General features: G+C 32.9%; 1 protein-coding gene across 1 annotated transcript; it reads right to left on the bottom strand.

Moving 5' to 3' along the window:
* Positions 1-353: 353 nt before the first annotated feature.
* hmox2b (heme oxygenase 2b) lies at positions 354-14,648 on the bottom strand. The gene is made up of 7 exons (XM_067381279.1): positions 14,499-14,648; positions 14,071-14,167; positions 11,462-11,585; positions 10,593-10,710; positions 10,018-10,509; positions 6,963-7,083; positions 354-5,206 (listed from the first exon to the last, which is right to left on the bottom strand). The coding sequence occupies exons 3-7, from the start codon at positions 11,554-11,556 to the stop codon at positions 5,079-5,081; spliced, it is 954 nt and encodes a 317-aa protein (XP_067237380.1). The 5' UTR covers positions 11,557-11,585; positions 14,071-14,167; positions 14,499-14,648; the 3' UTR covers positions 354-5,078.
* Between the last annotated feature and the right edge of the window lie 1,378 nt (positions 14,649-16,026).

Below are 16,026 nucleotides of genomic sequence, written 5' to 3'. Positions count from 1 at the left end.
ACATACAGCTTAGCACATTATCTGGACTATTTAAGACTCACTCACACACCACCTCTTTGCGAGGTCTTGATTCACCCTGTGTTCAATTCTGAGCATTTCCTTGTGTTTATTGTCTGTCTGTTATCAATCCTGTCTGGTTACCCGTTTATGATTCCCTGCTGCCTGCCTTTGGATTGTTTATTGTTATCTGGGTTATCCTGAGTCCAGCTTCATTACAGATACAACCTGAAGATTTAGATTGTAATTGTTCTGTTTTCTCTGGTAACAGACAGAATGCATAGAGCTTAATTTATACATCTGAATCATTACTGAAAATGATTTAAATAAAACACAAACCAACAGTGAATGCAGTTGTGAATTTATTACTCATTACAGTGAAAAGAACTAGATGGAACAATTGAAACAAATAAAAAAGGGATTTTTAATAAAAAAAAAAAAAAACTGTTCTAAACCTTAAAATGAATAATGAAATTTAAAATAACTACACAAATCATATCACTGTACTGTATATCAACATCACTCCATTCCTTTCAAAGTCTCCCAGTGCTTCAAAAAACCTGTCAGTTACTCAAAACACAAAATAATCAAATTAAATGATCTGCATAAAACCCAATCACAACCATTAATTCAAAACACTTCACATACATGCCCATCTCATGATCCGATTAGTAATGTAACAAAGTAACATTTCCTTTGGTTCAAAACGTCATGTGAATGTTCAGCCCCTCAGCTTTTGGTACATGAAACACTCTTCAAGAACATTATTCATCAGTATAAAGACATGTTAGCTCTTATACAAAACTTGACTTCTGAAACACACACCTTTCTGACAATCTGAGAAAAACACCTTTAGTTAACAGACACATGCCAGAAACAAAATCCCCCATAATCCTTCTCAAATGCATCATGTCACAGTGTCTTGGTGAACATTGCACATGCTATGGTCTTCGAGGGGAACAAAACTGTTAATATGCATTAAAAGTCACATAAAAAAGACTCAAGAAATTATTGCATCCATAAATGTTAATAATGTCATACTGCAAGTCAGATCAATGAATCAATGTTCATTCTAGCTTGTACAAATACAGTAGACTGTACTAATTCAGTATTGTTCCCTTGTTTAAATTGCATTCAAATACTTAATATATCTGATAATTGTTCATCAGAGCCATGAGTGATAATCAGTGATGGACTGATATATCAGCCTATTGTTTACACACACATATATATATATATATATATATATATATATATATATATATATATATATATATATATATATATATATATATATATATATATATATATATATATATATATATAGTAGCACTTTACAATGAGGTTTCATTTGTTAGTTAAAGAGTTCATGACAAGGGAAATAAAATTTGCCGGAATCTTTTGACATATAAGAGGTATTTGTACCATTAATACATCCAGCAATTTCATAGTTTAAAACATCCTCATTATAAACAAAGCATTCACTTAATCAAACTCTAAAAATGGTTCGTTTTCATATAGTGGGATCTGTGATGTCACAATCCAGGGCAAAACATCGACGAATAGTTTTACATCATCGCATCACAGGCCCGTCCACTGCTGTTCAGTCACTTAAACTTACTTTGCCTACACTGGATGTGAGTGTCCCATCTAAAGCAAATAGAAGCCATTATAGTCACTGACACTGTCTTCACTTCACTTCTGCAAAAAACAGGACAAATGGAAGAGTAAACTGAATGTGTCAAAGCAAACATTCTTTCAAACAGACTGTTTGCGTCTCTGTGAAGACTTTAGAAGGATCCCAAAGTCAGAAACAAGTGTCCTGAATCACATTGGAGGATTATATGTTTGTTCAGAGCATATTATTTTGTCAGTGAGGCACAGTGTAATGGAGAGTTCATAAAGAAACTTATTTTTGTGCAAAAAACACTATTAATAAGGAACATATTTGAGTTCACAAATGGTTCGATTAAAATGAACCCTGGTGTGATTGCTCTTAGGGATGTCCCGATCACGTTTTTTTGCCCCTCGAGTCCGAGTCATTTGATTTTGAGTATCTACCGATACCGAGTCCCGATCCGATACTTCTATAATATATAAAAAAGAATAAAGAAGAGCGAAAAAACAGATCCAGGATCCAGGAACAGTGCTTTTCAGGTTTTTCAGGTATCTAACAGTAGTTTTCACGTACAGAAAATGGATAAAGTAATCAAATATAAAATATCACTGCATATTATCTTTACTGTATAAAATAAATAAAGATTAATTATTATTGAAGTTACAAAAACTATTCAGTCAAGAGCAGTGAGTGATTTCTTTGTTATTTGTTGTTTGATATAACATTAAAAACAGGCAGCAGGATAAGTTTTTTTTTTTTTTTTTCCCCTTTTAGACATGCACGATCCAGTACATATACGTTCACTTAAGACATAACCGACTATGTTTGCTAGGATACTCGCTAAGACGGGCATGTTGACATTTTTGTATGAATTTGTCCGCTGAAGTGCAAGACTTGAAAGAGAACTCAGTATTTGCGCGCTGACTGAAATAAGCGTGTGCGCGCTTCAGATGAGCGCACACAAATCTTCTCACCAGCGCGTGCGAGTTCTCTTTCGCCTCTTGTTCTTGAAGGTTTAAATCAGCAAGGCTTAAATGATTTTATTTTAAACACAGATAGCAACCTGTGCTGTTCAGGTCTCACCTGCGCTCGTGCTATCAACACCCGTGTGATGACGGCGTAAATGACTGGACATTACAGCAGACGGCACTCGCAGTTAACAGTTTACAAAGAGTGACTGTTTTGTCCACGCTTTCTGATTATCGTTTTTGTAACGTTTTGCGCATCCATCGACTGAAACATACATTATCTGAACTCTGTCTGTCTGTTTTCCACGTTGCCATTTTAAACAAACCATATTAACCAATAGATGCGTCGTCATTCGAGATAGACCGCAGTGCAAGTGCGTACCTAACCGTAAGTGGAGAACCGTACACATATATCCGAGTCCTGATCGGGAGGTAACGTCCGATTCCGATCGAGTCTGAAACCACGTGATCAGGCCCGATTTCCGATCACGTGATCGGATCTGGACATCCCTAATTGCTCTGTTAGTGCGGTTCATTTGAATAAAGGCATTTTCACAACTATGAATTGTTTGTTTTGTTCCGCAACAAGAATTAAATTTGTTACAATGTTGCATTTCTTTCTTGGTTCAGTTTGCTTTCACAAGGCAATATTTCAAAGCATAAATAATGTTTATGCAAGTCATAGTACAACTGTCCTCTTATTGGTCAGAGTTTCCTCTGCGTCATCCATTAAAATGATTGACAAGTTAGCTTACTAACACTGTACGAATGTAGCCGTCATTCCAGCTGTTAAATTATTTACTACATTCGTATTAATACTGTGCCAAATTCAAATGTGCTCTCTCTGGATCTCTGTCTAATAGGCTGTGTCGAGACCGTATATGAATGTTATAATGCAGCTAGAGCAGAAATCAGGGCTTTGTTGGGACAGCGCTCTCACATGGAGGAGCGCAATTACACAACATTTTAAGATGAAGAGGAGATTTTTGGTGTTCAATTACAGCAACTAATGTGCTCACTCACAGAATCAGACACTACTGCTTTTTATATAACACATTTCTCGTTATGAATTATGGTATCTTTTGGTTTGTTGGTCCAGATTGAAGTGAACCCCTCCAGAGGTCTTCAATAAGGTCTCGGTACGCTTGTTTGATCCGCTTCTGCTGCACACCCAAGTGCGATTGCTGCATTCACACCTGCCCAAATTAACCACACCAAGGGGGACAACAAAATGAGGAAGGTGTGAAAGCATAGAATTTTTTGGGGTGTTCGGTAAGTTCCATCTCAAATTAGGGAATATGTAATAAAAGCTGACCTTTAGGTTCGGTATCTTTAGGTTTGGTGACAAAAAAAAATGCCAATCTTAATGCTAAGTGGACCATGTGTTTTTTGTTTGGTCCTGATCAAACAAACCGAAATACAAGTGTAAATGCACCGCATGTCATGACCCCATTATCATGGGAAAATATCATTTACTGATCTTGGTTAATGTAAATATCAGCATTTACTAATACACTAGACCTTATTGTAAAGTGTTACCATAATATGTACAGACAATAATAACAATAATAATATATAAAATATATTTATCTTCATCATCACTGGTCAGTGGTCATCATAACTGAAACACTCAATTCGGTCAACCACTAGTAAAAACAGTTCATTCTGGCCCATTTAACCGTTTCTGTAGAATATCCCTAAAAGCAGAGTCCGTAACATCATGTTGTGCAACTAAACAAAAATGACCTTTTGCAAAATTGTCTGAGATGACTGTGCAATTCTTCCATCATTTACATTCTAAATCTCTTCAAAAAGGCTTTTCTTCATTAACCGTTGTGGCCGTCATTTACTGTCCGGGCATCTCAGTAGTCAGAAGTACTGCTTTTCTTTGTAAATGCTGCATGTATGCATAGCATATCTCATTTGAAAGCATGCATGACAAATGGGCCCATAAAACCATGTGCTTTTCTGTATCAAACCTGTTATAAACATATTCTACACAATGTTTTGCAAGTGCCTTGTCCTGTTGAACATGTATTGCTGTGGCGATATCAAACCTCAGAGCTAAAGGGGGGGTGATAGAGTTTCCATTACATGTTGATGTCATCAAAACAAAAAAAACGACAATTTGCTCTAAAACATTCTATAGCGCCCCTTATGGTGATGAATGAGAATGCAACACACTTACCAGGACATATGTAATCAATCTTGCATTTACGTTCACGTACTGGCGTAGAATATGTTTCGGCCCCTTGTACTCGTTGCACCAAATGACTCAATACTGCGATAAAACTATAAAAATAACTCTCTGCATGTTTCTCCACCCTTAACTTCAACACTGACAGGTGCAACAGTAACGGCTGCCACAATAATCTATGCTATCCTGCATTTAATAGTCTGTGTTCATACATCATTATTATTATTATCATAAGAAATCACATTATACCCAAGAACGAGGGGGCAAATGGGATGCACTAAGAGTGGGTCAAAGGAGGTCACATGAGGTACCAAGCAGCCAATCCGGCTAAAGCAGCGATCCAGGCAGCCAATAGGACTTGACCGGAGGGATTTTTAAGCACGGTCATGGCCATTTGACAAATGTAAGATGATCCTTCACTGGCAGCTGAAACACAAAGAAGAAAAAGCATGTAAACAGTTTAATTTCTTAGGTTTAAGACAGGGTTTCTCAAAAAGCTAATAATTAATAAAATCAATTGTAAAATTAAAATGAATAAACAGGGATGCACAATTAATGGAAAAAAAAAACAGTAATAGTGATATAGATAACTGCAAATATTAAATAAAAGGCTGAAATTTAAAGGAGTATACAATAAGTATATAATCTATCCAGGGTTATAATTAACATAAAAGATTAAAAAAAAAACATATACATATATATACACACACATTACATTACATTACATTACATTACATTACACACATATATATATATATTCTGACTTAAAGGGATAGTTCACCCAAAAATGAAAATTTGATGTTTATCTGCTTACCCCCAGCGCATCCAAGATGTAGGTGACTTTGTTTCTTCAGTCGAACACAAATTAAGATTTTTAACTGCAACCGCTGCCGTCTGTCAGTCAAATAATAGCAGTGATTGGGAAATTCAACTATAACAGTAAATAAAACTTGCTTAGACAAATCCAAATTAAACCCTGCGGCTCGTGACGACACATTAATGTCCTAAGACACGAAACGATCAGTTTGTGCGAGAAACCGAACATTATTTATATAATTTTAACTCTAATACACCACTATGTCCAACTTCGTTCAGCTTCCTGTTAGTGAGGTCAAAAAACACGTTCTGATGATGGAAGTGATGTCTCGCCCATATACTTCAATGAGAGCTAGACATCACTTCCGTTGTCAGAGCGCGATCAGACCTCACACACCAGAAGTTGAACTAAGTTGGACATAGTGGTGTATTAGAGGTAAAAAATGATATAAATACTGTTCGGTTTCTCGCACAAACCGATCGTTTCGTGTCTTAGGACATCAATGTGTCGTCACGAGCCGCAGGGTTTCATTTGGATTTGTCTAAGGAAGTTTTTTCGACTCTTACTGTTCAAGTTCCCAATAACTGCTATTATTTGACTGACAGACGGCAGCGGTTGCAGTTAAAAATCATAATTTGCGTTCGACTGAAGAAAAAAAGTCACCTACATCTTGGATGCTCTGGGGGTAAGCAGATAAACATCAAATTTTCATTTTTGAACTATCCCTTTAAAATATAATAAACGTTAATTTAAATAAAATAAAACATAAAAAACCTATTGCCACTTCTCATTTTCATTTAGTTTAACTTGACGCACTAAAATAACTAAAACTGAAATAAAAATGAATAAAAACTAATTTTCAAAAAAAGTAATTTAAACTAAAATAAAAATGACAAAAACACAACAAAATTACTACAACTTTAAATTTAAAATGAAAAGAAAATATAAAAATATGAATAAAAAAAATATCTATAATAGTATTACAATATTACTAAAATAATACTGAATCTATTCGCCGTAATAAACTTTTACTTTGCAGTACAATTGTAATTTACAACAGTAGTATATATTTTAAATGTTTTAATCAGAGTTAAAACTAATAATAATGATAATTTCACTTAAATATTTATAAAAGGTATTTTTAAAATGTAAAATAAATACATTTACTAAAATAAACATTTACTAAAAAAAGATTAAATATTTTATCTGATTGCTTGCTGTGAATGCATAAATGAGCCATTAATTTTTGAAATATTAATTTAAAAGCTCAGGGGGTAATTAAAGTAAATATTTTATGGGTTTTGCTGACAAAAAAAAGTTTGGGAATCCCTGGTTTATTAAGATGAATAGTCTGTTCAAGTTTACCCATTTTGGCAGCGTAGTACGGACACTGACTGATGTCTCCTTGCATTTCTCCATGAGCAGGAGCGGCATCCAAAACATCATCCTGAAGGGTCTTTCCGACCTCCTCTAGTTCTCCAAAAATCTGCATGCAACAATGACAGGAAACAATGAGGAAACACTGAGGAAATGACCAGCATTTAATGAAAAGCTCTTTGTCATGTGTGTGACGTCACATGCAGCGTGACAAACACATTCAACTAGATGTCATTGCAAACAATCAAACGCTTTAAGAGATGCTGGTGAGATGCGACATTGTTTTGAGCCAGGTTTGTCCATTTAATTTCACAGCTCATCTGTAATCTGCCGTGAGGACAAAGGACTATCTGCTGACGGATGAAACTCAAGCCGCATGGAGCAGGAGAGACTCTCATCTTTAATTACACGCTCTCTAATATTACCACAGTGACAGCAGGTTCAGCCGAACGGATCAGTCTAATAGAGCGACTGCAGAGCTCTCCAGGTGATGACAGAGAGAGTGATTATGAACGGGCCATTAGTTTAATTCACTCAGTGTTAGTGGAGGATCTCAGAGTGAGTGCAGATATAATGATCTGCGTCACAAACAGAAGATCTTCAATTGATTGTCCTCAACATCAACCTTTAAAAAGGACCCCAACCTTTACATTTTTACTGATTATTTGACTTTCAGAATCAAATAATCATATTATAATTATATTAATTGAACATAATTATATTAATTGAATGTAAAAAATGTAAAAACAAAACAAATCATGTATTTGTACATTTTAAATTTGTATTTATTTGATTTAATTAAACTTAATTAAACACAATGTTGCTTTATCTATTTATAAATAAAAATAACAACAAAAAATAAATAATTTTATTTTAAAATAAATATATTAAAAAAATTCACATATACATATATATATATATATATATATGTCAGAATTATGAGATATAATGTCACTCTCGCAATTGTGTTTTTATCACGCAATTCTAACTTTATAATTCACAATTCTGACTTTTTTCTCAGAATTGCAAGACAAACTCATTTATAATTTATATCTCACAATTCTGACTTTATAACATGCAATTGCGAGTTACAAGTCAGAATTGTGAGATATAAACTCTGAGAAAAAACTGTTTTTTTCACATTTGGAAATTACACGCAATTGTGAGTTAATGTCTCACAATTCCGAGAAAAAATGTAGAATTGCGAGATATAAACTGACTTTTTTCTCTCAATTTTGACTTTATAACTCGCAATTGTGAGAAAAAAAGTCAGAATTGTGAGATAAAAGTCGCAATTACAGTTATTTATTATTTCATGGTGGAAACAAGCTTCCATAACATATATATATCATTAATTTAAAATAGGTAAATGTAACTAAAATAAAAAAAAAAAAATTAAATGTAATTAAATTTAATTGAGAACATTTCATTTATAAACGTCATCCATTTGCCAATAAAATAGGTAAAAAATGTATTATTTATAAAAAAGTTATTTTTAAATTATATTTAAATTATTATTTTTAAAAAAGAAAAAAGTTGGTAACACTTTAGAATAACTCACGCTATGAAGCATTAGTTAAGCATTAGTAAATAGTTAATTCATCATTTATAAAACATTAATAGACATTAGTAAGCCATTTATAAATACAGCTATAAATGCTCTGTTCTTGATTTATAAGCATATCTATAATGAGTTTAATAATTGTATTTTCATACTTTATTAATGATCAATTTATCATTTCTAAATTATGTATTACATTATTCACAAAGCAGTAATTTAGGAGTTGTCAGTGGTTCATAAGATCATTTCGGAAGTGTAAGTAAATGATTAATAAAATATTTAAATGTACATTTATGCATCTTATTATTTAGACATATACTATTAGTTACTCAGTGTGTTAATAAATGCTTTATTAACATATTCCTAGTGTCAAAACTACCTCTGTACTAACTTTAAAACATTAGAGAACAGCAATGCAGAAGATCACTGAACCTTTAAATCTCATTTATAAAAGCTTTACAAAGCATAAACAGTCCTCACTTTAGATGAGCTCACAAAAATAGTTAACTGACTACTTCTAAATGTTTTATAACTACCTGAATTAATCATGAATTGCAGTAGGAATATGTGTTAATAAAACATTTACTAACACACTAAGTAACTATTACTATGTGTCTAAATAATAAGATGTATAAATGAATGTTTAAATAGTTTATTAATCATTTACTTACACTTACTAAATGAACTACTGACAACTCCTGAATAACTGGTTTGTAAATAATGTAATACTTTATTAATAATCAGTTTATCATTTCTAAATTAAGTATGAAAATACAATTATTAAACACATTATAGATATGCTTATAAATCAAGAATAAAGCAATTATAGTTGTATTTATAAACTACTTACTAATGTCTATTAATGCTTTATAAGTGATTAATTAACTATTAAGTAATGCTTAACTAATGCTTCATAGTGTGCAGTTATTATAAAGTGTTACCAAAAAGTTTTAAAAAATTGTATTAAAGAATTTATTATGTGTGTGTCTATGTATAAAATATTTTAAAAATGTAGGTAAATGTAACAAAATAAATAAAAGCAATTTTAGAAATTAATTAAATTAGCTCAATTAAATTTAATGTAGAAAATAAACATCATCCATTTGACAATAAAATATGTAAAAATATATTTTATAATGCAATAATAATAATGAATTTTTAAGAACATACATATATATATATATATATATATATAGTTTAATAATTCAAAAGTCATGTTTCAATTGTTAAATTTATATATTTATATATATATATATATATATATATATATATATAAATTTAACAATTGAAACATGACTTTTGAATTATTAAACAATCACTGAATCCTTTGTTTTGGTTTTTCTTAAAATGGCACTCCTTGACCTCATTAGGAAAAAAGCCATAAAAAATATTACTGTTGGTACAAAAAAAAAATCTTGCTTGAAATAATAAAAAGAAAACATGAACCATTTAAATCTGAAAAAAAAAAAAAAACCTGCTCACCTCCATGTTGAACTGAAAGGCCAGGATGGCTTCCTCCACGATCTTCTCCTTGATGTGTGTGTCCAGCTCCAGCTCATTCATCCGGCTGCGGTACAGCTGTTTAAAGGCCTTGGCGCTGTGGATGCCATCAAACTCATAGAAGTTCAGCCCTTCTCCTGTGGGCGGCAGCTTCATGGCGCGCTGGGCCACCTTCCTCAGCACCTGACCGCCCGAGAGGTCGCCCATGTAGCGCGTGTAAGCGTGGGCCACGAGAAGCGCGGGCTGCTCATGGCCGACCTGGTGGATGCGGTCCACGTAGCGCTGAGTGGCCGGAGAGACACTGATCTGATCCTGCCAGTCCTCGCCGTAGAAGAACTCCAGATCCCGAGCCAGAGCGTCACGCCGGTGGAGCTCATGCGGGAAGTAGAGCGGAGCAAACTGAGGATGCTCTTTATTTCTCTCAATCTCCTCTTCCATGGCAGAGTACGTGAAGTATAAAGCCACATGGCCGAGCTGACAACACAAACACAGATCAAGATATCACAATGAATTATAGGTCCCCTTTAAAATCCTCCATGATTGACTGATCCACTTACCTTGAAGAGCTCCTTGCGGATGCGTCCCTTCAGGAAGTCTTTGACAAACTCTGTGTTTTCAGCCTTCTCGTGAACTTCTTTGGTTCCTGCTGCCAACATCTCAGACAGATCTGTAGGACTGTAGGGTCGAGATGACATTAACAGTGTGTTTTAGAAAAAAAGTTATTTTAATATCATTGATATATCACAATTATTAATAGTTTTATTTTTTAAAATGTTTGTTTTGTTTTTAATTTTAGTTAAAAAATTTTTATATATATATATATATATATATAAAAAGATTAACTAAAATTAAAAAACAAAACAAAAATTAAAAAAATAAATAATAAACATATTAAAATTATAATATATATATATATATATATATATATATATATAATTTTAATATTTCTTTATAGATCTAATGTTTTTTTTTATTTCAGTTTTAGTTTTTTTAGTATTTCAAGTCAAACTAAAAGAAAATGAAAAACAATGTCTTGGCAGTTTAATTGTTTTAATATTTTCTTTAATTTCAGGTTACATTTATGAATTTTTTTAATCATTTTAATTTTTCTTAACAATAATAACCGTGACTATTACAGTATTTATTAGTATTTTGAATTAGCTTTTTGTATATTTCCAGTTTAAGTAATTTTGTTGTGCTTTTGGAATTTTTCTAAGGTTTTTAATACCTCTATTTGACTTGATTTATTTTTTTATTTTTTTTAAGTTTTAATAATTTTAGTACTTCAGCTTAAACTTATTTTATTTCTATTTTATTCAGTTTTTCCATCTAATATTATTCAGCTTTATTTCATTAACAAAAATGATTTTGAATAGTTTCACAGGAACAAACCGATCACGGGAAATGCTGATAATGTCAGATGTACCTGAGGACCGTGACGCCTCCTTCTTCATACACGATTCCTCCTCCATTAGCTGTGCTCTTGCCGTTGGCAGCATCTTCTGTCTTCATAGCAGACATTCCTCTGTCTTCTGTTCAATCTGTCCTGACTGATCAAACACACACATTCCAGAGCGTTTCCTTGTTACATATTTACACAGCTGACATTCCTGTTTTTGACCATCCGAATCTCCTGGTGTTCAAATAGATCAAGTTGACTCATTATTTCGATTTAAACTGATAATCATTTTTTATTAACTCTTAAATCCAAAGAATCGATTTTTCAGTCTATGCTGATTTCAGCTGATGAATGAACAAAACTTTGTAGCACCTCCCATCCCATAAATCGCAATAGGCCTTATGCTTTCTTACTTTTTATATGAAAAAAAAGTTGCAGCTTTCAAATTCTGTCAATTTTATTTCAAAATTTGAATAAAAAAATACCACTTTGTCACTCTTTAATGTGTCGTGACAGATCACTGTAAAGCCTCAGTTCAAGTGAAGCGGCACATGAACATCAGAAGGTATGTTGAAAGATACAGTGCAACTTACTGAAACCAATATCATGTTTCATGTAATCGCTCAGTGTTTGAAAAAGGAAAATATGTAAATAAAATGGCTTGAAAACAATATGGTCACATAATGTTACATTTACCTTAAAGAAAAAAAGCCATTCAATGTCCATAAATTTGATAGTTGGAAAAATTAATACTAGTGAGGAGCATTATGCTAAATATATGCACTATTACATACTTCATTGTATTTTTCTTCACGTTTTTCAATATTTTAAATGAATCCTTTATTTTTTATGACAGCCACCATTTAAATGTTAATAGTTCAGAATAATTAAAGGCACAAAATGTACATTTTCGCCACTAGAGGTCACTTATTCAAAACAAAGGCGTAGCTTGATGACGTCTTGATTTCGTGGAATAATGGGAGGTGTTGTCTTCACAACTACAGCCACTGGAAAAGAATCAGGATAGGACTCAGGCAGAAATCATGTTCATGGATGAGATTATTAATGTTACTGTAGTATGAAGCAGAGCTGGAGCGATTGCTGAAGAGAGATGAGTGCGACACACGGCTCAAGAGCAGTGGAGCTTTTATTATGCTGCAGGCGAACGTTTCCGCTTCTTCCGGTCAAACGTATGTGGGGTAAAGCAGCGCTGTTTATCATATAAGATACATTTATATGTCGAAAGTTGTTATAATGCTACTCTGTTCGCTCGGCGGCTGCTATGAGACACTTGTTGCACATTGCAGTAATCTAGATCAGTATTAGTCATGGTAAAACATGGTACTCGCGGTAAATCAAGAAAATGAGATTTAAACAATAAGAGTTACTGTGTTGAGCTATATAACATAATTCATTTTCTGTCAAATTCTCTGGATTTAAACATTCTTGGAAACATTTGGGATAATATAAGTATGCCACAAGTTTTAGTGGTTTTTGGATATTTTAATCTAAAAATCTTACATATTCTGCCTTTAAGTCATTAAAAATGTATCATTATAATGTTATTATTATAAAACCTTCCATAAGTGTAATTTAAATGTAAGTAGCTTATACAAAATAAATCAACTTTACAGCATTAGTTGAGAGGGATTTTTTTCTTTCAGAAAATTGCCTATACTGTACTTAATACATAGAGCAATTAAATCGATATTGAATCAAATCAAAATCAAAATCAGAACTGAATCAAATTGCAAGCTTGTGAATCGAAATTGAATAGCATCATGAAATCTTTGTCAATTCACAGCTCTAATATCTCTCTATCAGTGTTTTCTATCTATCTATCTATCTATCTATCTATCTATCTATCTATCTATCTATCTATCTATCTATCTATCGATCTATCTATCAGTGTTTTCTATCTATCTATCTATCTATCTATCTATCAGTGTTTTCTATCTATCTATCTATCTATCTATCAGTGTTTTCTATCTATCTATCTATCTATCTATCTATCTATCTATCTATCTATCAGTGTTTTCTATCTATCTATCTATCTATCTATCAGTGTTTTCTATCTATCTATCTATCTATCTATCTATCTATCTATCTATCTATCTATCTATCTATCTAATCAGTGTTATTGTTAACTAAACTGTTAAAACTGATTTTGGTGACTCAAATTAATGTAAAATCAAATATAATTTTTTGATGAAAATTTGAAACTATAAAAAGTTAGACAAAAATGTTGCTTTGGCAAATAACTAATATAAATAATTTTAAGTTCAAAGCAAAATAAATAAATAAAACTAAAATAAAAACAAAGCCAAATAAAAATGCACATGAAAATGCACAATTACTAAAACTTAAACTGAAATTAAAATGAATAGTGAATATATAAAAATAAAAGCTCTAATATTATATTAATAATAGCAAATCAACACCGCTACCTATCAATCTATCTATCGATTATCACTCAGATTTGATTAGAAGTATGACCTCATTAAATGACATCTCATGTTTTGCCTGTAGTTTTTATTAAAATGAGTGATATATGCAGCTTAGCACTAGTTTAAAGTCTTCAGAGTCTGTCCAGATGTAAAAACACACACAGATCAGTGATGAAGAAACGCTCTTACCTCAAACTCAGCCTCCAGAGCAGAGCTTCAGCTGTCAGTGTCTGTCCAGTCTATTGTTACAGATGACACTAGTTGAGCATCAGTGAGGGGATTGTTCCTGAGGACACACACACTGACAGTGAGCCTCCATTCATCAGCACACACTGAGGCTGTTTCAAGAGCATTTGTGTTTGTTTGCAGGGTAAATGAAAACACACAACAAAAGAGCAGTCATGAGCATTCTGGTGTTTGCCAGTCAAAATACTATCTAATCCCACTGTCCTGGGATCAGCATCCTTTTCAAACAAGCAGCTCCAATTGGATTAAAATAATCTAGTGTCATTACATTAATTCAGGTTTTACTAAAGTGCTGACGTATATCAAAGCGACACTAGCACTCATTGTGTCACAATATAGCACAAGTACTTTGAAAAGAAGCCAGTACTTACAGTCGAGCTCTTCAGAAAATCCTGCTTTAGATCAGATGATATAATATTAAATGGTCCGACCAGGCTGTAGGAATGATAATAGATTGGTAACTGATTATAGGAATGATCAATAGTCGGATGCTCGTACGCTTTTGTTTGCGGCGCTCGAGCTCTCCGTTAGAACTCAAAACAGGAAGCTGCAGATGAACCACGTGGCTCTCAGAGCTGATGCTTAAAGGCGCAGCGACCATTAAATTCATTTTCCTGCGATATACATTGTGTATTGCTTACTTTTTTTTACAAATAGTTTGACAAACAAAACAACCATAAACTTTGTGTTTAACCCTTTTACTCTTCTCGCTTGCGAGTTACAAATCTTTGGGGGTCGAACACCCTGCACTGTAACTGTGTTAAAGGGTTAGTTCACCCAAAAATGAAATTTCTGTCATTAATTACTCACCCTCATGTCGTTCCACACCTTCGTTCATCTTTGGAACACAAATTAAGATATTTTTTGATGAAATCTGTGAGGTTTTTTTATTTTTATTTGTATCCCTCATAGAAAGCAATGTATTGCCACATTCAAGATCCATAAAGGATCGTAAAGTCGACATGACTGCAGTGGTTCAACCTTAATGTTATGAAGCGACGAGAATACTTTTTGTGTGCAAAAACAAAACAAAAATAACAACTTTATTCAACAATTTCTTCTATACCCTGTCATTCTACTTCGATGTTCAGGTAGTAAACACAGTGCAGAGCTTCCGTGTTATGCAAAGTCCCTTCAAGACAAGTCATTTCACTCAGCGGCCATCTTTGAAACGCCTCTCGGGTGCATTCAAGTGCATCTCTTTGAATGGGGAAACATCAAATTCTCCAAAGCTGTGTGCCAAGCTTTCGATTAAATTTCATATTTGAAATCACCAATGAAATCTGACAACTGTCTCAGAAATTTTGTTTCTAAATGCTCAAATCATGTTTAATTTTCTCATATTTTTCAGGCTGGATCAAGGTAATGCGCAATGCACAAGAAAATGAGTTACGTTCCATAATTAACACAGAAATAAATAGCTGTTTTGGATTTTTAATTGAATTTTGTGTAAAAATGTATTTACTTTTGGCAGCTGAATCAAATCATGGGAAATAAATTTGGTATTCATCAATGGAAGATCAAGTACAGGGAAAAAATCATTCTGAAAGTGATTCCAATGATATCGTTAATCAGTATTGCTATAGTGTTGCATTATAGGTTAGGGTTAGGCAATGCTTATATACTGCATAGTTTTGCAAATTTAGTAGCCAATCTCAGTATTCTGTGCATAGAGATCCTATCCTTCTCAGTCATTCTCATTTGTACATCTGTACTACCTAATGTAAACCATAAAAGCACATTCACACCAAAAACAATATCTATAAAGATAACTATATAATGAAAACATATTATCATCAACACTAATGGATGATAATGTGTTTATTATAATCACACGATGCAGTACTATCATCTGCTGCTTTAAATCCTCAAACTTTTTAAAGTCGGATCTATTCTGAT

The sequence above is a fragment of the Chanodichthys erythropterus genome, chromosome 3, assembly GCF_024489055.1.
Source record: "Chanodichthys erythropterus isolate Z2021 chromosome 3, ASM2448905v1, whole genome shotgun sequence".
Lineage (NCBI taxonomy): Eukaryota > Metazoa > Chordata > Actinopteri > Cypriniformes > Xenocyprididae > Chanodichthys > Chanodichthys erythropterus.
Note: the sequence above shows the minus strand (reverse complement) of the source record. Positions and strands in the feature narration are given on the sequence as shown.

Coding starts and splice junctions, on each gene's coding strand:
- hmox2b (XM_067381279.1), bottom strand. CDS start 11,556: ATGTCTGCTATGAAGACAGAAGATGCTGCCAACGGCAAGAGCACAGCT. Junction 10,510..10,592: donor TCCGCAAGGAGCTCTTCAAG/GTAAGTGGATCA, acceptor TTGTGTTGTCAG/CTCGGCCATGTGGCTTTATA. Junction 5,207..6,962: donor GTACTACGCTGCCAAAATGG/GTAAACTTGAAC, acceptor TTTGTGTTTCAG/CTGCCAGTGAAGGATCATCT.